Source organism: Spea bombifrons, chromosome 3 (genome assembly GCF_027358695.1).
Source record: "Spea bombifrons isolate aSpeBom1 chromosome 3, aSpeBom1.2.pri, whole genome shotgun sequence".
In the NCBI taxonomy this organism is placed as follows: Eukaryota; Metazoa; Chordata; class Amphibia; order Anura; family Pelobatidae; genus Spea; species Spea bombifrons.
This window is the reverse complement of record NC_071089.1, coordinates 29719536-29742987: the sequence shown is the minus strand read 5'-3', so window position 1 is coordinate 29742987 and position 23452 is coordinate 29719536. Positions and strand designations below refer to the sequence as shown.

General features: G+C 41.0%; 2 protein-coding genes across 3 annotated transcripts in view; one reads left to right on the top strand and one right to left on the bottom strand.

Annotated features, from left to right (window-relative positions):
• Nucleotides 1–6113: 6113 nt before the first annotated feature.
• Nucleotides 6114–16230, bottom strand: YIPF4 (Yip1 domain family member 4). The gene is made up of 6 exons (XM_053459506.1): nt 16078–16230; nt 10515–10668; nt 9895–10066; nt 8996–9073; nt 7900–8013; nt 6114–7648 (listed from the first exon to the last, which is right to left on the bottom strand). Exons 1-6 carry the CDS (start codon nt 16157–16159, stop codon nt 7511–7513), a joined length of 738 nt encoding a protein of 245 aa, XP_053315481.1. The 5' UTR covers nt 16160–16230; the 3' UTR covers nt 6114–7510.
• Nucleotides 16231–20022: 3792 nt separating this feature from the next.
• Nucleotides 20023–23452, top strand: part of BIRC6 (baculoviral IAP repeat containing 6) — a 116376-nt gene continuing 112946 nt past the window's right edge. For both annotated transcript variants that reach the window (XM_053461190.1, XM_053461189.1), the window contains exon 1: nt 20023–20457. In XM_053461190.1, the coding sequence (XP_053317165.1) occupies nt 20055–20457 (403 nt within the window). In that variant the 5' untranslated portion in view covers nt 20023–20054. The remainder of the gene's footprint in view (nt 20458–23452) is intronic.

Below are 23452 nucleotides of genomic sequence, written 5' to 3'. Positions count from 1 at the left end.
TGTTGTGAACCCAAAGTATCCCCTGCGACTGGGCTCCTATCCTACCTGCTTACTCGGTTCCTAACAAAATGCAAAATGTTCCTGACAGTGGCATACATTCTACAAGGTGCTAGAAACATTCCTTCGAGATTTTGGTCCATATGGACATGATAGCATCACGCAGTTGCTGCAGATCTGTCGGCTGCACATCCATAATGCAAATCTCTCATTCTACCACATCCCAAAGGTGCTCTATTGGATTGAGATCTGGTGACTGTGGATGCCATTGGAGTACAGTGAATTTTTTGTCATGTTCAAGAAACAAGCAATTGAATAGGTGTACCTAATAAAGTGGCCAGAGAGTGTAAATGTGCCGTAAGAAGCTCTGCATAAATTTTCGGCACTATATAAATTTTTAAAAAATTATAATCTGATATGATGCTTCAGTGGTTTCCTTGACTAAGATGGCTGTGAATCAAAACTTGTGTTGGGCATACTTGTTTCAATGGACATCTGAAGACTTTTTTAGCTTCTCTTCAAATGTTATACTGTTACTATAAGAGTACATAAGAAGATGGATCTGTCTCTTTTCACCCCCCTCATAGGTATGTGATTTCAATTATTAAAAATAAAAATTAAATATACTTGGGATAGGTTGAATTACACATAAGGAGAAGGTATGAGACAATAAGGTTTAACTATATTTTGAGTGCTTTGAGAGTAACTATCACTTACTCCCATGTTAATAAATTGGATTTAAGTCCTCCTGAACTGTGCCATAAGGTTTGGAGGAATTTCAATTTATGGATTTAAGGTGGATGAATTGAGCAACGAATCTGAATGGAAAAGATTTTGGAAAAAGTTTTGGGGAGTTTGAAATACTATTACCTTCTTAAATGTAATCTGCAACACTATACATGATTCTTAAAGTTTCTGCATGAGAAAGACAACAAAAATCATGTCTGGAGACCAAAAACAGAATCAAAGTAAAGGGAAAATTGCAAGAGTAGTACTTGACTAAATGGGATATGAGCCTTTTCTAGGTTGAATCGGACAGCAAGGTCAAACAGTGAGATTTTAATGAATTGCAGGCTAAAGGAATCTGCTTTTTTGGATGAAGTGGAAATGTGCATATTCAAAGTAAAATTGTACAATACAGTAAGTATAAATGTTTATACCTCTATTCAGGAGCATGCACACTGAGTCTGGGGTCAAGTAGTATAAAGAAAATGAAGTACCAGCAGCAGTTGTTTCAGACAATACAAGAACCAACAAAGAGCAGCAAACAAAATTTTAAGATTAGTATTCACTACTATGAAATGTGGAATGTTGTCTGGGGTCTACAAGATTGAAGGCTCTGCAGTATAGGACCATGTATATCTACTACAACTAAAGCACTGAGAGTATATGGAGTTGAGGATTGGTACCAACTGCCAGGGGCCACAGAGACATTTAACTTTCTGATAACTGAAGAAGATGCCCTGGCAGGTTACTCTCCCCAGTTCGATCAATCATGGAAGAGGGTATGCCCACAAGCTCTGCTCTTTTGTGGAAGTGCACCAGCAGCAGAGGTGTACTGTGGGAGAACCAAGAAGGCAGGAATGTTGTAGGGTCATGTAATGCAAGGTTAAATCCGCTGTTAAACGCAAGGCTACTCATAGTTGGAGGGAAAGCTGCAGTTGAGGTAAGGCGTGAGTAAGGGAGTATGCATGCATGTGGATGTAAGCATGGATGTTTAAGTGTGTGAGCATGAATGTGTATGTGTAAATGTGTCAGCATGGATGTGTATGTGTAAGTTTTCCTGTGAGAACATCGCATGTGTAATATGAGCATGAATGTGTGAATGTTGGTGAGTGAGCATGAATGTGCATGTGTGAGCATGGATGTGTTTATGAGCATGTATGTGTAAGTTTGTGTGTGAGCATTAATGTGCACGTGTGAGTATGGATGTGTGTGAAAGGGAGAACGTATGAGCATGGATGTAGATGTGTATGTATGTTTAAGAGAGGAAGTATGTGTGTTGGTCAGAGCTTGTAGAAATGTGTGCCAGTGTGTATGTGAGTTACCAGGCAGAGGGCAAAGGGCCGATGAGGAAATGCCAAATATAGAATCGGGGAGCTCAAGTTCACAGAGAAGAGGACGAAGAAAGACAAAACAACTAGAAGATGCAAGAGAAGGAGAAGGTAGACGTTGTGAGAGAGCGTGAATGAGCGCATTAGAGAGCATGAGTGGGTGAAATTATTAATCATGATGTAACATAATGAATGTGGACAGGCTTTTTAGGTGGGGGCAGCATTTTATCATCGGAGCCAGGCAGCACAATGTCTTGGACCATCCTTGGATAGTGTTTCAGAGGGTCTGAGTGACTGCACAGAAGCCAAGCCAAATCCCCTCCTGCCGTAGAAAAAGATGTTGAGCATGAGGCCCAGCTGCTTTAGCCAGTTCTGCTTTCAGATTTGGCTAGTGAGACTCCCCTCTGCTGTCAAATCATGCTCTATCACACACTCTCTCACAATGCCTTCCCACATTCTCCACCGAATGCTCCCATGTCATTGTCTCCTTTCCCTCAGCTCTGCTTCTTCTCTTGTCTCCAGAGTCTCTAGTAGATCCACATAGTGGTATTCGGCTTGTGTGCAGCTACTTAGCCATAGAAGCCCATTTCATGAAGCTACCAATGCACAGTGCTTATGTTTCTTTTTCAAAGAATGTTCATGTACATAATACAGTCCAGGTAAGGTTTTTTCCCCATGGTCTCCATCATCTCTAGATCCACAATGTACATTCAACACTATTCTTTAGTTCAAACAATGCCTGTTTGAAAAGTGAACTGTGGATCTGTGTTGTCTAATTGCAAAAATAACTTTTTTGATAAATGTATATAATGTAACTTGACTGAGCAAAAACTTCTAGCGATTATGTAAACTTGGAAATCCATTAATCATATTTGTAGGGTAATCATTTCAAAAAGAACAAATACATATTTCGTACGGTACTGTTCACGTAACTTAATCAAGCTTTCATTGAACAGTCTGTGATTTGGATGAATTGCACCTAGAATATCATGCTGTAACAGAATATTCACAGTATTACACTGCAGGTTTAAATACTTTAGCCAGGGATCTGCCATTACCCTATGCATATAAATGTTTCATAAGCCTTACTTGCATTATATTTCTAAACTGTGTCTCTAAAGAAATAAAATATAAACAGAGTGAAATGTAATTATAGTGGATGAATGGTTTTGAAGAGGCTCCTTTTTAAATTTAAATATTTTGGAATGTTTTGATACAGTTTATGAAACTCACGACATAACGCGGTTTTCACACAAAAAAATGTTTAATATAAAAAAACAAGAGCTAGGTGTAGCCAGTTATAGGGACTTAAAAAAAGATAAAATAAAGGACCACTCTAAGTGCTTTTTGTTGTGAAGTGGAAGGGTCTATGAATAACAACAGCTCAACCATGAAACGGTAAACCACTCAAAGAGGGGGGCTGCTCAGTGCTAAAGTAGTGTGTAAAAATCGCCTGTCCTGGGCTTCCATGGTTGAGCAGGTGATCACAAGTAGAAGACCACTATGTGGATCGGCTTGAGTGGTGTTAAGCACACCATCCCTGCACTCTGGAGCGGTAGAAACACGTTCTCTGGAGTGATAAATCTGAAAGTCTGATGCTTGGCAAATGCCAGGAAAAGGCTGCATACTGGAATGTGTAGTAGCTTCTGTAAAGTATTGTAGATGAGGGATAATGGTCTGGACTCTTTTTTTAGGGTTTGGGCTAGGGCCCTTAGTTCCACTGAAAGGCAATGTTAATGCTACAACATCCAAATGACATTTGGATGCTTCCAACCTTGTGGGAACAGTCTGGGGAAGGCAGTTTTCTATTTCAGTATGACTGTTCCCTATGTCAATAATGCAAGGTCCATAAAAACATGATTTGATGGGTTTAGTGTGGGGGAACTTCACAGAGCGGAGTCATCGAGTGCTAAGGAACATGGTGTGTAAATGTCACCAACGCTCTGCTGATTCCATATCTGAAGAGTTCCAAACTTCCACTGGCATTAATATCAGCACAACAACTGTGCGTCGGGAGTTTCATGGAATGGATTTCCATGGCCAAGCAGCTGCACTCAAGCCTCACATCACCAAGTACAATGCCAATCATTGGATCGCCACCACTGGACACTGGAGCTTTGGAAACATGTTCTGAGGAGTGACGAATCACGCATCTCTGTTTCACAGTCTGATGGGGGAGTTTGGCAGATACCAGGAGAACATTACCAGCTTGATGGTGTTATGGCAACTGTAAAGTTTGGAGAAGGGATCATGGTACGAAGCTGTTTTTCAGGGGCTGGGCCTCTTGCTTTTAGTGAAGGAAGAATATTAATACTGCAGCATATCAAGATATTTTGGACAATGCTATGCTTCCAACTTTGTGGGAACAGTTTGGGGAAAGCCCTTTTCTATTCTAGCATGACTGTGCCCCAGTGCACAAAGCAAGGTCCATAAAGACATGGTTGAGTTTTATTTGCAAGAACTTGACTGGCCGCACAGAGCCCTGACCTCAACCCCATCTAACACATTTGCGATAAACTTAAACGGAGATTGCGAGCCAGGTCTTTTGGTCCAACATCAGTGCCTGACCTCACAAACGCTCTTTTGGATAAATGGACACAATGTCCAACAGAAACACTCCAAAATCTTGTGGAAAGCCTTCCCTGAAAAGTGGAAGCGGTTATAGCTGCAAATGGGTGACCAACTACATATTCTATGTATTTTGGTAATGCCATAAAAGTCCCTGTTTGTGTAATGGCCAGGTGTCCCAATGCTTTTCTCCATATACCTCCTTTTGAGCTAATTTATTAGGACAAAAGTAGCAGCCACCTGCTGGACACGTTGTGACTGTGTGCTAGCATATGCTACAATAGACTGTCACCTGTTTGCTGGTTTGTGACATGGCACCAACATATGTATCTGCTACAGAGTATCATACTCACTGATGCTGAACTGCCAGCTAGGTTTATTTGTGATAGTTTATGATTATTTGGGTTTTCTTACAGTATATTGCTACATGCAGTTGGAAAATGGTACTTATTCTGTCAGCCCATAGTTCAGTATACTAGCACCTGGCTGAATTGTGATATTATACTACTACTCTTTCTACTTTTTGGCAACCAGCTGGCAGTATAGAGAACATTGTACCTATTTTACCAACAGAGATAACAACAATTTGCTACCCATTTGGTCCTGGCATGATAGCTATGTCTTTAGTGGCATTGTATTAAAATAAATACAATTTTTTTCTTAAAAGCAGTCTTTAAATGTGTACAAAATGTGTTTCCATGCAAAGAACCAGTAAACTAGGGTCATCTTATATGATCTACAGTCACAAAGTGAGCCAGAGTTCATCACATGTAAGTCGGGCAGCGACAGAGTACATCAAGCTTTTTGCCGTTAGTGTTGATCATATTGATGCGGCTACTGATGCGGAGTACTTCTTGCCAGCCAGTGTACTAGAACGCTCATTTAGTATTTCACCTATCTTATATCTTTTTTTGCCAGGAACACTTATGTGACACAAAAGCAGGCACCAAAATGTTTCCAATAAGTTTGTAATTAAACTTTCGGAAGAATTAATAAAACTTGTCAATTACAAAATGTGTTTAAGTGGAACAGCACCCTTCACTGATGTTTCCCTTTGCAGCCCAACGGACAGTATACTGCCATCTGCTGGATGATTTTGGACACAGCCCGCATACCTTTTTCTTGTTGGGATACGTGATGGTATGTTTTTGATGTATTGTGATATGGTTATTTACTATATTTTCTGCCAGCCTTTGTTGCCACCTGTTGGGGGATTTAAAACATGGCATGTCTGATATGCTCCGTCAGTCTATGGTAGATTATGCTGCCACCTTCTGGCTAATAATATGCTATTCATGCATTGTGTCAACTCACAGGACAATAGAAAACAAACAATATAGTCTACCTTAGTCTTGACATTTAGCGAAAGGAATATGCACTGAACAGTGAGTTAGTAGTTCCCACCATTTAATAACAATTACCAGACTACAGACTTAGATAAAACATACCAAAAAAAGAAAAAAGGGGGAAAAAAACAGGGTGAAAACTCCAAAATCCATTTTTATTTTCTGCAGCTTTATTTTTTTATTCTTTTACACTTATTCAGAAATTAAATCTATAAAAAAAAAGTGTTATGCAACAGCAAAATTATTGAAATTATGAATGTTACATCAAAACTGTTACACCTATGGAGTCAGAATTGAGTTTCATAAATATTTATTTTCATATCTACATAATAGTTTGTAAGATTTAAACAAATCTTAACTTTCAACAGATAAAATAATCCCTTCCCCTGAATAAATTGCACTTTAAAACAAGAATATCGTATTATCGTGACAGAAAATGTTATCAGAGCAGCGGCTTAAATTGTTTAGAAAGGACAGAGAGATAGATCGCTAATCTGGATATAGTAAACAGAAATAATAGTCACGAAATGTAAGAGAATTGTAGAGTTTAATAATGCCAATGTCTGGGAAGGTACACATCACTTAGGTTGGAGCGTTACTTATATGTAACATGCCAACCTTGTATATGCCATTAGAGAGAGAGAAAAAAAGGGCACTTTACCCCAATGACATGGAATGTAAAACTGCCACAGAATGGTGCGCATGTACACAGATTCATGTCAACCGATTTGTGTTTCCAGCAGAATTACACATTTTGTGTGATTGAACCTCTACAAATAGGAGTGACAAAAGTGGAAAATAACTAATAGTCTTCCCAGCCCAAAAGTTTTTTTTTTGTTTTTTTTCGGGTGGCATATTTTTCCTACAAAAGCCAGCACATTTAGCTAACACAGCTAGAAAACTTTTATACAAAATACGAAGTCCCAACTATGAGGGAAAAAAAAAAACTATTCTGGAGAAACAGCATGACTTTGGATACCATGGGTTTGAACTGAATTGAACGTCTTCATTTATTTCTGTGAATAGGAGTTTGATTGCATCAACGTGCTGAAGTCACAACTCAAGTGCAATCAGATGCAATATATTAAAATACACCAATCGATTTTATTGGAACCATCTTTCACCATGTTCATAAACAGACTCTGAATTTGTGACATGTCTTATTTCACACATAATTTCTCAAGAATACCAGAGCAGACCACCCAGAAACTCGGTTTGTGAACAAACGGCTCGGCCTGTACCGGGTTGCGAATTTGTTCAATGATTTACTGGAGATTTAAGAAAAACCGCATAACGTTTTCATAAAAATACAGAGCTTACATCAGTTTGCCGAACGCTTCCATGCCACAGGAGGCTATAACATATTGCATTTGATAGTAAACCCCTCAGAAAGGATTCTAGGAGTTAAATAATATGTACACATATGTTTTATACAGACCCAGGGTTTGGGAGGAAGCCCTGCCATAATAGACTCCCATCACCAAGCCATCCAGCATTCAACTTTATATACATGTACCAATTGAACCGGGCATCTCAGAGGTACTGTCACACTCCAGTATACAAAGAAAGAAAGTAAATATACAACAAAAAAATGGGATAGATTAGGAGAGGCTTCTTCATCTTGAATTCTTCTCCAACTAACAAGGATGCGGCGCTGTAGGCAGCCCAGAAAACACCAAAGAGCTGGGAAGTAAAACAGTATTGAAAGGGTTAATTTCACACTTTAAGACAGGGCCTCTCACAATAAAATGATTAAAATATGACAACATTTGAATGTTTATTTGTCTACATGGGAGTTTGCAGGGAAGTTGTAAATTTCAACACCTTGATGTCACTAGGCATCATGAAAGAGCAATCCCAGTGACCTTCTCCTACCCAAACCAATATGCCTTTATATTGCAGTGTGGTTTGGTAAGCGCCGCAGGATAACTTACTTTTATTACTGTAGAGACAACTTCAAAGGATCCAACAACTAGAAGTGCAGGGGCTATTACAATCAAAGGGAGCAAGGAGTATCCTATAACACCAAGTACCTGTCCGTACGCCACCTGTAAAACAACAAAACCGATACTCAATATTAATACTATGACCGATGTTATGGTCGGCACGTTTAAAATCCGAAATTCCCCAAAGACTTTTATTAAAGATACACACATAATGCATAGAACAATTGATACAATCCTATGCATGTTAAATTCTCATAGTCCGAAGAGTTAAACATCACCTCTAAAGGGCTGCAGAAGGCCAAGCCTTGAAGGTTTTCAGGACTGTCCGAGTTCTAAACCAGATGCCTTTTAAACAGTCTGCATTACAGTCATGAAAGTGACAAAACAGTAAAGAGAGCTGAAGACTTACTATCCCTTTTACACAACTGGAAACTCATATTTATTATTTATATGAAACTTAGTTGGTTTAAGAGGAACTAAACCAAATTTGTTATTTTCAGTGTCAGTGGAGCAAGAGAAACACGGCTAGAACCTGATGACACCCCCCTGCCCGAAATATCAGGCTTACTGCATGAACCTGGTCAAAGGAATACTGTTTCAGTGTGTATGAGATCACATTAAATAACTACCTAGAGTTTTACCCAGTTGGTAGGGGTTAGCAATGGCAACCCAATGGCATCTTATCTATTCAGTCATAAAAAGCTTTGATTATAGCCTTGCAAATGAGGAGTAGATGGTGACTCCTGACCACTAATTCAACACTATACTGCATTTTGCTCTTCCTTGCCCATTCCCTATTTATTGTAAAATTGACACACTACCCAAAAAGAGTGATTTTTAAATATTTAATGTTTTTATTCTTATATATGTTAATCTAAAAAATACATGTTTTTTAAAAAAAATGCATTATTAAACTGATTTAAATGAAAACACAAGCGATTTAAATGTCAGTCCTTGTGATATTTTTTGGTTAGTCTTTTAAGTAATCATATTGTTTTTGATAATGTGCTATGAAAGGGTAAGGAATGAATGTCAGAGATACATCACACACACAGCAAAAAAAGAGTAACCACATGCCACTTACTTCTCCACCAAGTACTCTAGCGAGCAGGAAGATTGTTAGTGATCCAAAGATCCAAATTGTGATGATCCAAGAAACAACCTGAGACAGCAAGATTTGTAATATAAACGATGAAGCAAAGAAACAGAACATTGGCCTACAGATATTACACAAACACACACGCATATATATATATATATATATACACATACACACACGTGTGTATATGGTTTGGTATAATTTCGAAATTACATTTGGAACGCTTACTTACTCAAAAGCTCTCAAAGGATACTTTTCTATGCAACATCTGAGGACACAATTAATATACTTGGTACTTCATGCATTTTGAAACAATTGCTAATTTCAATTGAACTACCTTAACATTCCTAATTTATACCCAATGCAAGTTTCTAGTAGAGTGGAACAGAACATATATTAGCAATCTGCTACACTTAAAAAAGGGAGTTCTAATTTTCATTCAAGAAGACCACAGGGTACATTTATCTTGGAGGCTACAGTTCCCCTATTAAGGGGAAAGAAAGATATGGACATCCTTTGTAGAGCAGGAACACAATCTCCATGTGGTATTGCAGAACATTAAAAAAGCAGAGTTATATCTGCACTTTTTTAATATAAAATATTATAATAATATGTGCATCCCGCAGGTGGCTGTACGCTAGCCATTTATTGGCCACTTGCCTTAGCATTAGGGCCAATTTTTAATGCTGCTCAGGAGACCAAATGCAAAGATGTGTTAAAATTTACCTTACATTTGCAGGGAAACAATTACAAATATTCAAAGTACCCTCTGAAGGAAAGCACAGGGTGCAACAAGCAAATGCGAGGCACTAAACAGTTAAAGCAATTATTTCAGTAGTTGTAAATAAAAGCATACAGAAAATTGTGATGTTCATCTGACTTACTTTGAACTGACCATACAATGAAATCATTGAAAAAAACAGAACAACGGCAAGGGGTCCCCAGAAGTCAGGGTTGTCTCGTACAACTTGTCTGTTGAATCCAAGAGATGGTATCGGCATGAGAACGCATCGTATTTTGTAGTAGATGTCCTTTAGGTCTATGTCCAGCTCTTCCCTTTTAAAAGAAAGCAAATGTCGTCCATCAACATACACTGTTAGTTTTGTTTTCTTGTTGTATTTAAATTTGCTTTGAAGAGACAGAGAGCAACATTATACAAAATGACAAAGTAGGCAAGATTTTTAGGAATAAAACAATTAGTAACCCAACAGCCCTCTATAACTCCGGTGACATCAAAGCTTCTAGGGCCTGCAGAAGCTCCCAAATCCCCACATTTATAGATTGCCCCCCAAAGCAATAGCTTAACAAACCTGCATCTAAAAATCACAAAGGCATTTCACACAAACATGCATTAAAGTAATACTATGATGAGGAATCAGATTATTATATTCGCCCACAGTAAATGTTATGTACACAGTATGCCTCTGGGATATTAGATACCAGTGTGGCAAGTGAGGGATAAAGTATTAGAAAGTACACTGCACACCCCAAAAAAACAACTTACAGGAGAGGTTTATTATCTTCAGGATCATTCTCTTCAACCTCCAGCAGCCAGCCGTATCCCCTCTGACGAAGAAACGTGGTGGCCGTAGATTCTTTAGAAAAATCTCCACCTAGATTTAATTTCACATCAGGGGATGCTATGGAGCCACTGAGGTCTACGACAAATTTAGAACAATATGGTCAAGTCATTGGGAGGGGTCATAAGAGATGCACGTTTGAATTCAAAAACAGCTTGTTTAGAGGACCTGTCTCCTCTAAACCTTCTGTGTTGTGCATACATAACAAATGGAAAACAATAAGAAAGCAAATGCAATAGTTGGTCCACAGCAGAAAGCTGAATGCATCTGATGTGATATGTTGGCCTAACCTGGTACGTCAGTCGCACCAAGAGCTTTTTTGCCTTATCTGTGACCCAATGATTAAATCAATGATTCATAAATTCATAGAGGTAATGGTGTTCATTATATATATAAAAGTGGGTTGTTTAGCCCACTAAAGAACATATAGGAATTGTAACATAACAATTGGACTTACAGAGACAACAGGTAAGGAGGGCTCTGTTCAAACGAGTTTACAATCTAGAGATCATATCAGCAAGAACAGATCAGCTGTGCTGATGTGCTTAGTAAGTATACTATGACATTGTAGTGCGTACAGGGACAGAGCTGTCAGCAGCTATGAGGAAATGAGGTGGGGAAAAAGGACCTGGCTGTATAGTTAAGGCTTCTCATATACATGCATGGAGAGAAATGTCAACAACTAAATATGGAAAGTGTACCCTGCCCTAACTGCAAATACAGAAAACAAAGACATGTAAAATATGTATAGTATTGGAAAGTATCGTTTAGACCTATTTACTCACAGAGAAAACTTATGATGCCATACAAACAGCAGGATGATGTCAAACATATATATATATATATATATTATATTTAATATGGACAGATTTTGAGACATATACGATTTGTTTTGCATTCCAATTTCCCGCTGTTTTGCTAATTCTAATACTCTTGATAAAGAGTAAAGTGATTTTCATAATCGATTAGTTAGCCGATTACTGTTTTGATTAGTCAGATTAAAAAATAAATGTAAATTTTTCATTTATTTAAAATAACTGGATGTTAAAAAGGGCAGAATGAAAAAAAACTTTGATAAAAATAAATTTCTTGTTTTTATTTCCCAAACAGTTATGCACATCTGAGCCCAGGCTTGCCACACTGCCTCCCAGATATGCCACGTGCCTCCCAGATATGCCACAATGCCCTCCCCACATATGCTTTATGTACCCTATATGCCTTATAGTAGAGGACTGCATTGGAAGGCGGGTCCCGCCAAAAAAACTTGCGGGCCTTCTTGCTGGTGTAACGGCGGGAGGTCAGGTACTGTACCTGTGGGTCCTGGTAATCCCGCACAGTCCCGCAAGGCTTCCTTCTCGCTGCTCCCTTACAGCGTCTCCTCTCTTGCTCTGTCCAGGAACAAAACGGAGTCACGGGATGTGATGTCACTTCCTGTGACTCCGCCTTGTTCCTGGGCGAAGCAAGAGAAGAGACTCTGTGAGGGAGCAACTTGAGGGCAGCCTTGCTGGACTGCGCGGGAAATCTGCAGTTCAGGTAAGGAGGTGGGCGTGATTGGTCACAAATGTGGCAGGGGCGAGCGGGATTGGCCACAAATGTGGTGGGATCGGAACACCCACATTGCGGGAGCGGGCGGGATTGGGCAAAAAGTCAGCGGGAGCGGGATTAAAAAAAGCAGTCCCGCGCAGGGCTCTACCTTATACCACTTGATATGCCATAGTCCCCTCATAGATTCACAGACCCGTTCACATCACACTGACACAATACTTTTATAAATAAGTACTGGGTTAATCTTCACTGCCCCCAGGATTTAGATTCCCCTTAGTTTGCCCCCCTCTACCTCTAACTGCACCTTAAGTTAACCTTATTAAATTAACCCTAACGACCCTATTAACCATAAGTGCCCCTAAATTAACCCTAAACACCCCATTAACCATAACTGCCCCTAAATTAACCCCCACCTCCCCTAACTTCAGCAGCCCCTAACTCACAGTTAGCTGAGTCGCTGAGCCATGTGGACGCTTTAGGAAATGGGTGGGGACAGAGTGACTGCAGGGAGGGACTGTAAGTAGTAACTGCTGTAAATCACACTGAATGAAAGATTATAAAATGAGGGTTTTATTTTTTTTGTTTTTTTAAGAGCATGTGCTCTGAAAAAAACCCTCATCTTATTATTGATAAAACAAACCGATAATGAAATACGTTGGCAACGTATTTCATTATCGATTAGTTGTTGCAGCCCTAATTGCAAGAAACCCTTATGGACGTACTGGTACGTCCTGACTAGGGCTGCAACTAAAGATTATTTTAATAATTGATTAGTTGGCCGATTATTTTTTCGATTAGTCGGATAAAAAAAATGCAATTTTTTTTTTTAATTTTTAATACACTTTCATCTCTTCATCACAATGGCATTTCTCTTTTCACCTTCTTATTTTACTGACATAATAATAAAAGCTACAAGAACCCAAACACAGTGTTTCTCAAACTAGGTTTTAATACAAAGTTATTAGTAAATATTAATTCATATATTAACTAGCTTTCATATTTAATAAAAACTATGAGAAAATAGCCTTGTTTATGTTTTCTTATATTTACCAAACTGCCCCGAGCTTGCCACTCTGCCCCCAGATATGCCTTATACCTCCTATATGCCAGAGATTCCACTGTGCCCCCTGATATACATTTTGCCCCGATATGTCTTATACTCCTTATATGCCAGTGATATGCAACCGAGCCCCCTGATATACCTTTTACCCCCAGATATGTCTTATGCCCCCTTGATATGCCTAATATCGATATGCCTTATACCCCCTATATGCCACTTTGCCCCCTGATATGCCTTATAACTTCCAATATGCCACTCGCCCCCATTTATGCCTTATACCTCCCTATATGCTACTGTGCACCCTGATATGCCACTATAACTCACCCATACACCACTCTGCCTCCTCTCCCCCTCCCCATACACCACTCTGCCTCTCTCCCCCCTCCCCATACACCACTCTGCCTCTCTCCCCCCTCCCCATACACCACCCTGCCTCTCTCCCCCCTCCCCATACACCACCCTGCCTCTCTCCCCCCTCCCCATACACCACTCTGCCTCATTGCCCCCTCCCCATACACCACTCTGCCTCCTTGGCCCCTCCCCATACACCACTCTGCCTCCTTGGCCCCTCCCCATACACCACTCTGCCTCCTTGGCCCCTCCCCATACACCACTCTGCCTCCTTGGCCCCTCCCCATACACCACTCTGCCTCCTTGGCCCCTCCCCATACACCACTCTGCCTCCTTGGCCCCTCCCCATACACCACTCTGCCTCTCTCCCCCCTCCCCATACACCACTCTGCCTCTCTCCCCCCTCCCCATACGCCACTCTGCCTCCCTCCCCCTCCCCATACGCCACTCTGCCTCCCTCCCCCCTCCCCATACGCCACTCTGCCTCCCTCCCCCCTCCCCATACGCCACTCTGCCTCCCTCCCCCCTCCCCATACGCCACTCTGCCTCCCTCCCCCCTCCCCATACGCCACTCTGCCTCCCTCCCCCCTCCCCATACGCCACTCTGCCTCCCTCCCCCCTCCCCATACGCCACTCTGCCTACGAATAATGTACACCTTATAGTATGTTCCCTATAAGTGCTGGGAAAGTATATTAAATATATTAAAAATTAGGTTTTTTTTCAAATTACAAAATTTCTCCTAAATTACAAAATTACAAAATTTCAAATTACAAAATTTCTCCTAAATTTACAGCTCATCATCTAATTATTGTATCAAAAGAAAGCTTTATCGCTCCTTGAAAAAAAAACATATAGTTTACATGGGTTCACTATTTGCAGGAAAGGGGAATAATCGCTGAACCGACATACCGCAAAAATGGCAAAATTGCTCTGGGACTTCAGGTACCAAAAACTTCTGGGACTGAGGGGTTAAACATAAGATTTCCACAGTTATCTAAAGAGATTTAAGTGCAGCTTACTTAACGCGCCTTCTCTCAGTGGGCAAGTCGCTGACAGTTTGGGCACCTGCAGCGTCTGCCGGAGACTGGGTCTGCCTACTGGGACAGAGAGAAGGCTCACCGCGGGAAGCAATCGTTGGGAGGGAAGCTACTTTTTGTAAGGTTTGCTTAATCGCTTCCTAAAAATAAATAAAATGGGGAAAAAAAAGTTCACGACTTTCCCAGTGTGACTTACAAGCGGAGTTTCCTGGTCAGACATTGAACATTAAGGGGTAATATTGTTACTGTCACAAATAAAGGTCCGAAAGACCTTGCAGCTTTGTGTCCAGCAAAAGAACATAGGTAAGCGAGTACTTTCAGGGAATAAAGAATAAAGTTACTATTTATGAGACAAATATTACCGATAAATATAGAAAAGTATAATGGGAGTGTTCCTTAAATAAGCAATATTATTTTTCAACATAAACTTGAAATGGACACGTTATAAAAGTACTACTCAATATTGCTTTTACAAAAGAATAGTAACAGAACACTAAATCTCGGCAATAGACATCGACGGCACATCCTCATCCCTCCAGGCCTGTCATGGTAAGGAAAGTAATAAAAGATAAGTGGAACTGGAATAGGGGGCATAAAGGGCACTGGCAAAACCAGTATAGCAAAATATGCTGTAAATCCCTCTCTAGCCCCGTAGAAGTGATAGTGGGCCGGACGCGGACATCTAAGCTGGGGGGGGGCGAAATCGAGCACAAATGTAATCTGGAACAAAACTACATAACTGAAATAACGGAGAAAAACAGCAAGTAAACAATACCATAAATGTGCAGAAACGAGGCAAGCAGTGACATGCTGATAAAAATCATTGAGTGTGAGAAGAAGCTGTCAGAATTTGTGTCCATCTAGCTACGTACAACCCTTCCAGCAAGCATTGCCACGGAAACTCGCTGAGATTATCCAAAGTAGATATTTTTAAAGTTCTCTTTTCTTTCACATTTGCGGCATCATATACCATCGCTATGATGGAAACACCAAATGTCTGCCCCTAAATATATTCCTGATAGATAGATAGATAGATAGATAGATAGATAGATAGATAGATAGATAGATAATATAAGCTCATCTGAGCAGGGCCCTCCTTACCTGTTTCTGTAAGCCATATTGTTAGGCTATATACTACTTGTTATGTTCTGTCTACCCTTTGTACAGCTCTACAGAATATGATGGCACTATAGAAAACAATAAAAATAGTAGTAAATCCTGGCTACTGTGGCAGGTGAAGGGTTAATTAACACACTGGTTGCTGAAAAGAAAGGGGGTTATGTGTAAGGAGCAACTCCAGGTAAACTGGAGAAAGTGGGGCAATCACCATAGCAGCCAAAGAAAAGTTCCTGCTGTGTGCTTCTCTCTGAGCACTTTACTCCTCAATGGTTCTTTACACATAACCTCCACGGTGCTCCAGACACTTATATCTAAGTAGTGACACAATAATAAAGAAGCAAGAGAGCCCGGTTCCCCTGGCCTATATGCCTCACCCTCCGCCTCGTTGGAGGACACAAAGGTGAAGTCTCCCGGGGGGCTGTTGTGGGGGTGTAAAGCAGGGCCCGGCGGCTGCATCTTCCTGCTTGCAGTGGAGGTGCTAATGATGTTGACGACGACAGTGACGTCGCCAGGTCGTTCACAACTCGCGACGTGGGATGGAGAGTTATAAACGCCAGAGACAACAATATCTACGACCAGGAAACCGTTCACATAACCATATGATAGCGGCCATTTGTGCGGAGACCACACTCCATCAGCTTGTAAGGAAACTGGCTTCGCCAAAATGGGTCTCCCAAAGTAAACAATGAGGTAATATCTGCATTGCACTCTAGCGTTTAAAGCTCCACGGCGTATCCAATACGTATCCCCTCCGCCCTTATTTGTTGACATCAAAATCTAAGATATTATCTTCCAGGATTTGGGACTCGGATTCGAATTGGTTTTAAAATTACCCAGAATCCGTTCACTCCGCAACTACGGTTGAAAATTCGTACTATGAGATCACGCTTATTTTTTGTTAGGACTGATAAAGCTTGGATTCGAAAAAAAAAAAGACAGTGACAAATGCCAATAATAACATAGTGGGGTACTGCAGTTTTATTAATAACTCCTTCCCGCTTAAACTAGAGACCCCGGAATAGCATTTACTGTATTTACATTGTTTAACTTTTTTACACAAAATTAAAATTAATCATGCATATTCTCTGTCATGCATATTCTTTTGCGGGTGCCCCACAGGAACTGGCAGGGTACTGACCTCAAACATAAATGTAGTCTGAGTAGAAACAATCTTTGAATTTTCAAGGAAACGCTGCTACGATGTGTTTTGAAAAATGTCATTGCAATACCATAGGCCTGCACTCATCCCCAGATCTTATTGTCCAACTTGCCTCTCCTACTGTGTTAGCGATGGGATGCTGGGCAAAGTTTCACTCATTGGTATCTCTGAAAGTCAAGGAGCCCAACCTTACCACCAATTGCCCTGTATAGCTGTTTCCTGGATTGAGTCTCACCTCCCAGTTCCAGGCTTGACATTGTGCGCACTTGAGCTATGGGCTCCATATTGTTTCAAAAAGTCCCTCCCGAATGAGACAGACACCATTATGATGGTCGAGGATAAGGAAGATCTGGAAGAGCAATGCTAGCAGTAAGCAGCAGCTTTCATCTAACGGATGGGAGCTCATCCTCACAAAAGGGCCAGATTAGAGGAGAAAGGCAATCTGTAACCCATAACCTCTTTTATGAGCCGGAACAACCATTCCCACACTGGGCAGGACCACCACATGTGTACCACGTCCCCCTTTCATCACATCCTCTACAACACTGAGGACGTGCAGTCCTAAACATTGCTGCCAAACGGGCTGTCGTTGGGTACCATCTAGTTACAATTTTTTTACTTTGATGTGCAATGGGTTACCCCTCATGTTCTCCTCCGCCTCATACCATTGCTCTAAGGGGAACTCCCTGCCTAAGTCTACCTCCCATGCTCTCGCGTGTGTGAGTTTCTTTCCATAGAATCTAGTACTGATAAGGTTATGGCAAATGGAGAAGGCTTTGTTATTTTCTGGAGCCGTCTCACACAAACCCAAAATCGGGGTGGGGTGCACCTTTCAATTGGCATCATAACCTCTTTGGGACAGGGCCAATTTAATTTGCAAGTATTTATAAAGTTCTTTGTCAGGAAGTCCGCACTTCAAATTGAGTTCCTCAAAGTACGTCAAGAAACTCCCCTAAAAGAGCTGACCCAACTCCTTCAACCAACGCTCTCCCCAATTCCCAAGGGGGGGCAGCGAAGAACCTGGAGAAGTGAGGACCACCAGGACGTCATCCGCAAACAGTCCCAATTAAATGTCTCTCCCTCCCGCAACAGGAAATCCCCTAATCATAGGATGAGCTCTCACCTGGGACTCCAGGGGCTCGAGTGCCAAAAGATATGGCAGAGGTGATAATGGCCACCCATTGGTAATACTGAAAGGTGAAGAGCAGTACCCCAAGAAGTAAACGCTCTACGAGGCGTTGGTGTACACTGCTATTATAGCGGACACTAGCACCTGTGAAATACCATCTTTGTAAGAATCCCCAATATAAAAAAGACGCCAGAAGGAGACTCCCATATGATGTTGAGAAACATAAGGAGGTTGTCACTAGGTTGTGTCCCCAACATGAACCCCATCTGATTAGGGTGTAACAAGGGGACCAGTCTATTTACCAACACCTTTGCACAGATCTCAGTGTCTCCATTGGCAAGAAATGCAATGGGAAAATTCCTGAAATAGCATCGTGGAACCTTTGAGTAAGCAAAACGTGTTTCTGGGCCATGATAGTCTCGGCTCCAACTTTTGTTGCCTCCTCTACAAGGAGTTGTCGCTTATCAGGGGAATTTAGCCTCTTAACGTAATTAGAGAATATCCCACACACCTCCCTCTCCCAACCGCACAAGGTATTACAAAATTCTGCATTGCCTCAAGGTGATACGTGAGTATAACAAACAATAACAAGTGAATCCATATAATAAACAACACGTACAGCTCCTGTAAGATGATCCATCAGAGCTGTATGTATATCCACATAATTTTGATTTGGGCTAAGGGGGTGGACAAAGAATGCTGAATTATAGCTACCAAGAGAGAAAAGCTGTGCGCTGGAGTCCCTCGAAATTATATAGGGCCCCTGGCCTAATCAACATACCTTTGTTAACTATTATGCAGCATATCATCTTTTTTATCTGTGTGAGTCTCAGGTTATTGTGGAATAGATTGAGTTTCAAAAGTTGCAAGAGCAGCTCGATGCCACCCTTATAGCGCCCAGTGCCATCCAAAATAAACTCAGTGTAAGGAGTTACCGATTGCATACCAAGTTATAATGAGCCTAAAGGTAAAAGTGGAGGTCCTGCAGAAATCCCCTAGCTCACCACCAGCAACCAATGAAGTCCAATACTTAACAGTACTGCTCCCACTGGACTCCATCGAGCAAAGCTTCGACTCCATGAAGTCTTGGATAAAACTCTTAGGTCCCCTAAAATGCTCGAGGAAACCATCAGTCCTCTGGTGTTTGAAAGGCCTGCTCACATGGACACCAGAAGCCAAAGCTTTGCCCGTCACGATATCAACTTTGATATCACCTTTGAACCAAATTTAGAAACATTTCAGTTTTTACTAGTGACTAGCCTGACAATTAGTAATGAATAAATTAGTAAACTAATGTATTGTAGGCTATTTTCTATTTCTCTGGTCCACAAAAAATTAAGACTGGTATAGAAATGCCAATGAAATCTCTGTTATGTATTTTTGTAGATGGTTCAAAGGTCTGCAATAGCATACTCATTCCTGGTGGAATGTACTAAATGGCTAATGATGAAAGTTTATTAGAAGAATGATGCAGAGCATGCGAGGAGCAGTTCCATACTGATAAATGTAAAGTAATGTACTTGGAACATAAAAATCCAAATGGAAAATACAGTGCTAGGGTACTGCAGAAGCAAGATCTGCGAAGAACTTGGGAATGATTATTCCTAAGGGCTTTAAAGTAAGCAGACAACGCAACAAAGAGTTGGAAAGGCAAATAGGTTGTATGGCTAGAGGCATTAGTGAGCGGAATTGACAGAGAGACTAGATGAACTGAACATTTCTTCTCTGCAGTCAAATTGTATAACTTTATTGGCATATCTTTACAGCTAAAACAAAATGTCTTCATGCCATTCTAAAAACCTGGTCATTTTTGTTTAGGTTTACAATAATCAAGTAAAAACACCCTGCAAGCAAAGGTGATAAATCGTCCATCCCCAGAAAATACTATGTTGTCAGTTATTGCTTGTCAATAAAGTTGTTCTATATATTTTTTTTAAAAAAAGTGCGTAATTCCTTACTCTGCCTTTCACGTACACGTACAGGCGTTGTCGTCACGCGTTCGCAGCTCCGTCACTTCCGGTGTTCCTCCTCCTGTCCGTGCGGCTTCCTGGCTGCTACCCCGGATGGTGTATAGCGGTATCGGTGCTGCTACGGCTGCTGCTCTCTTGTCACCTGACGCAGCGGCCAGCGGCCCTTATTCTCCCCAAGTTCCTTCGCCGGATCCTTCCATTTCCTGTCCTTGTAGCGTTAGTTCGCAGCCCCATTTTTCTCCTCCTGCAGCCGGCCTCCCCGCCCCGGTATCCCGCCTGGAGGGGGCCCTGCTCCCGAAAATGGCGGTGGGGGCCGCGGCGGGCGCCTCCGAGTGGTTGGTTATGAGGGACGGCTGTCTACGTTGCGATGAGCAGGGAGTCAGCAGCTTGTCTTATCATCCGGCGCTCAACGCCATTCTGGCTGTCACCAGCCGGGGATGCATCAAAGTGATAGACGGCACGTCAGGAACCATCCTGCAGTCGTCCGCCGTGCACGGTGAGTGATACCGGAGACATGTTTAATGCACCAGGAGCCGTATACAACACCGATTACGTGATATGATGTGCAGATATCCCTCATCTCTGCGTACTGCACACATATGTACACGTCACTGTCATCCTCCTTACAGTAGCTCCGTGTTATCTATACGCAGGTATGTTAAGTTGCTGAGAGTGGCTCTGACATTCTTAGTCTCCAGCATTGTCGACACCCAGGGGTCATTAGGGTTACCTTGCCTATTGCAGTAGGCATGATTCCATGACACTGGCATCTCTTGGGTGGTGGGCATAGTTCTGTATCGCTGTGCAGTCCATGGCTATGTTGCACCAAGGAAAAATCATAAAAATATGATTGAAACATTTTATTAGCGCTCATATGTTAGAAACACATCCGTGTGCACGTGATGCATACTATGCATACTTACTTGTTGCTTGATTGTTGTTTGGGTATTGTACCCATTACTAAAAATATATCCGGGCCGGATAAAAGGATGCTCTTACATTAATGGTTATTAAAAGCTAATATTTATTAATGGGTTACAATATACAGAGCATATCTCTTAACCTCTCTATATAATTAATTTGTTTCTGACACTGGCAGTTGTGTCCATACTGAGATTAGTAGGTAAAATTAATATTTTAGCTGCCCCAAGCATCTTGGCTGCTGCGTGCAATGTATTTTCGAGACGTCTAAATAGCGCTCGTCAGTTTATGAATCCGATATGGTGAGTGTTGTGCAAAATGGTCTTGTCGCCATAGCAACCAACATAATGGTCCCATCAGCAGATACATTTCATTTGTTGCTATGGCGATAAAACCACATTTCAAGTGGTCCTTATTACACCACTGCTTAGCTCTGCAGACCAGAGTTTCTGTATTTAGGCTATTATATTTAATGTTTTAAATACATATTAAACAGTCCAATTGCCCATTTTGTGGCATGGCTAATGGCCTTGTCTATCTTGTTAATGAAGAGCTGTATCTGTTTTCTTGTTTAAGTAGTGTGTGAAGCTTAAGCATAAGTTATGTTTTTATACATATCTGGGTGTTTCCACTCGCATTCATACATGTAACCTCTAGGGTAGGAAGACACGCCTTGTGGCTAGGGGGTAACTTCATACTCCTGTTGACCTCTATCATTAATATAAGAACTTAGAATTTCACTGGGGGGCATCACTTTTATGTCTGTAAGGTCATTAGAAAACATCAGATTCATATTACACAGACGTATATGTTCACACACCCCATGTACACACAGTTGTAGTTGGGTAGAGTAATACCCTGAGCGCTCATTTTCTTTTTTAATTCTTGTTTGCCGAATTTTAAGAACCTTTGACCCAATTGCTTGGGCTTTAGGAATAAACAAGGTCGGAGTTAGGTCTTTGAAATATTGAGGTGTTTTTACTAATACTTATATGTATTAGTATAGAGCCCCATATGTATGGAGAGGTAGATTAGAGTGTTGTCCGCGTAGAGTAGCCAGTAGAGTCTATTTTTTTTTTAGGAAGAGTATGGGTATTCTGATGTAGAGCAGTAGTGGAGAGGAACAGCTGCTAGAAAAGAATTTACTACGTTAGCGACCAACAAGGTACGGTTCAACGTAGAAACCTAGAATTTGATGACCTATTTTGCCCATTTTTCCTTCTGTAAAAACTCAAACCTTATCCTGAATCTACGACAGGACCAAGCACTAACATTACACCTATCCCATGCATGTTTAAATTCTTTCACGTCTATGGGAGAGACTTTTCCACTTACCTACCACTGTCTCGTTAAAGTAAACATTTCTCCTCCTTTGAAATCGCCCTTAGTCTTGCCTCGTATTTTTTCCCTGCAAAGGAATACCGTTTTGGAAGCCCTCCTCTGAACTCTTGAATGTCAATATTTTTATCCAAGAGATAACTGGAGAATGTGTAAATGAAAGGATCAGCTGTGTGAAGAAGTGGACTTTATAGATTTAGCAGTAAGTAAAGCATGTGCCTCCTTGGCCAGTTTCTGTGGTTTAATTGAAGTTCTAGGTGTAGACTGGCTGGCCCGGTTTAGAGGCTGATGGAGTGGCGGTGGGCAGACAAGAGGTAGCGGGTTTGACCAAGATAGAGATTTTGGTTAGGATGGATCTGATGAGTGAGAGAAAAGAAGGTTATAATGTTTCAGCGGCAACAAAGAGGTTGAAGAGATGAATATCTTTCAGGGTAGTTGGGATTGGAAGATATAAGGTTTGTAGACACTCAGAAGTATCAGGATGTTGCAGAGATGGCATTCATTTTATTATAAAATGGTTAGCAGTTTCTAGGGCGATGAAGATGTTTGACCAGTTAGGTCCTATTATAAAAAATGTAGAAATTACATTCGGGCCCAGTAGTTAATAGCAGGTAGTCTCCTGATCATTTCTCACACTTGGATACAATACAATGTAACAGGCTTTCCTTTTCATGGAACTATTACTACCTGTGGGTTTCTGTTTTGTTGCCGTGTGGAAGCTGTCATCTTTCTCCTAAATCACATGTTTTTGACTGATGCCTCACAATAAGATGTGTGCTAATAGCTTCGTGGCGGAAACGCTGTGAAACTCTACTACAATGTCCTGCTTTACCATAGGTATCTACGGAAGTCATGGAGGTAAAATCGCCAGATGTGATGGCAGAAAAATCACAATTATCTAAAACCTCCTCAATGATCTGACTATTAGCAGTCAATAAAAAAAAAAAAAAAACTGGTGTAAATAGAGGATTATAATGCAGGACCAATACAAGAGATGGTGAGATGTTTGGGACTGCGTTGGAGAGTCCAAGACTGTTGTTTTTGTGTGAGGGTTTTACAGGTTTCTCATTTCATGCCTGATTTGTACACTTTCATCGTTTTAAACCTATTTCCAGGTCATCTTAAGACATGATTTATTAAATATACACATTTCCCAGCGAATGTAATAATTGTGTTCTAGCCACATGTAATAGAATATATATATTAAGAAATGTCCACATGGGAAATACACA

Coding starts and splice junctions, on each gene's coding strand:
- YIPF4 (XM_053459506.1), bottom strand. CDS start 16,159: ATGCAGCCGCCGGGCCCTGCTTTACACCCCCACAACAGCCCCCCGGGA. Junction 9,074..9,894: donor CATTGTATGGTCAGTTCAAA/GTAAGTCAGATG, acceptor TTGCTGTCTCAG/GTTGTTTCTTGGATCATCAC. Junction 8,014..8,995: donor CTAGAGTACTTGGTGGAGAA/GTAAGTGGCATG, acceptor GTTGTTTTACAG/GTGGCGTACGGACAGGTACT.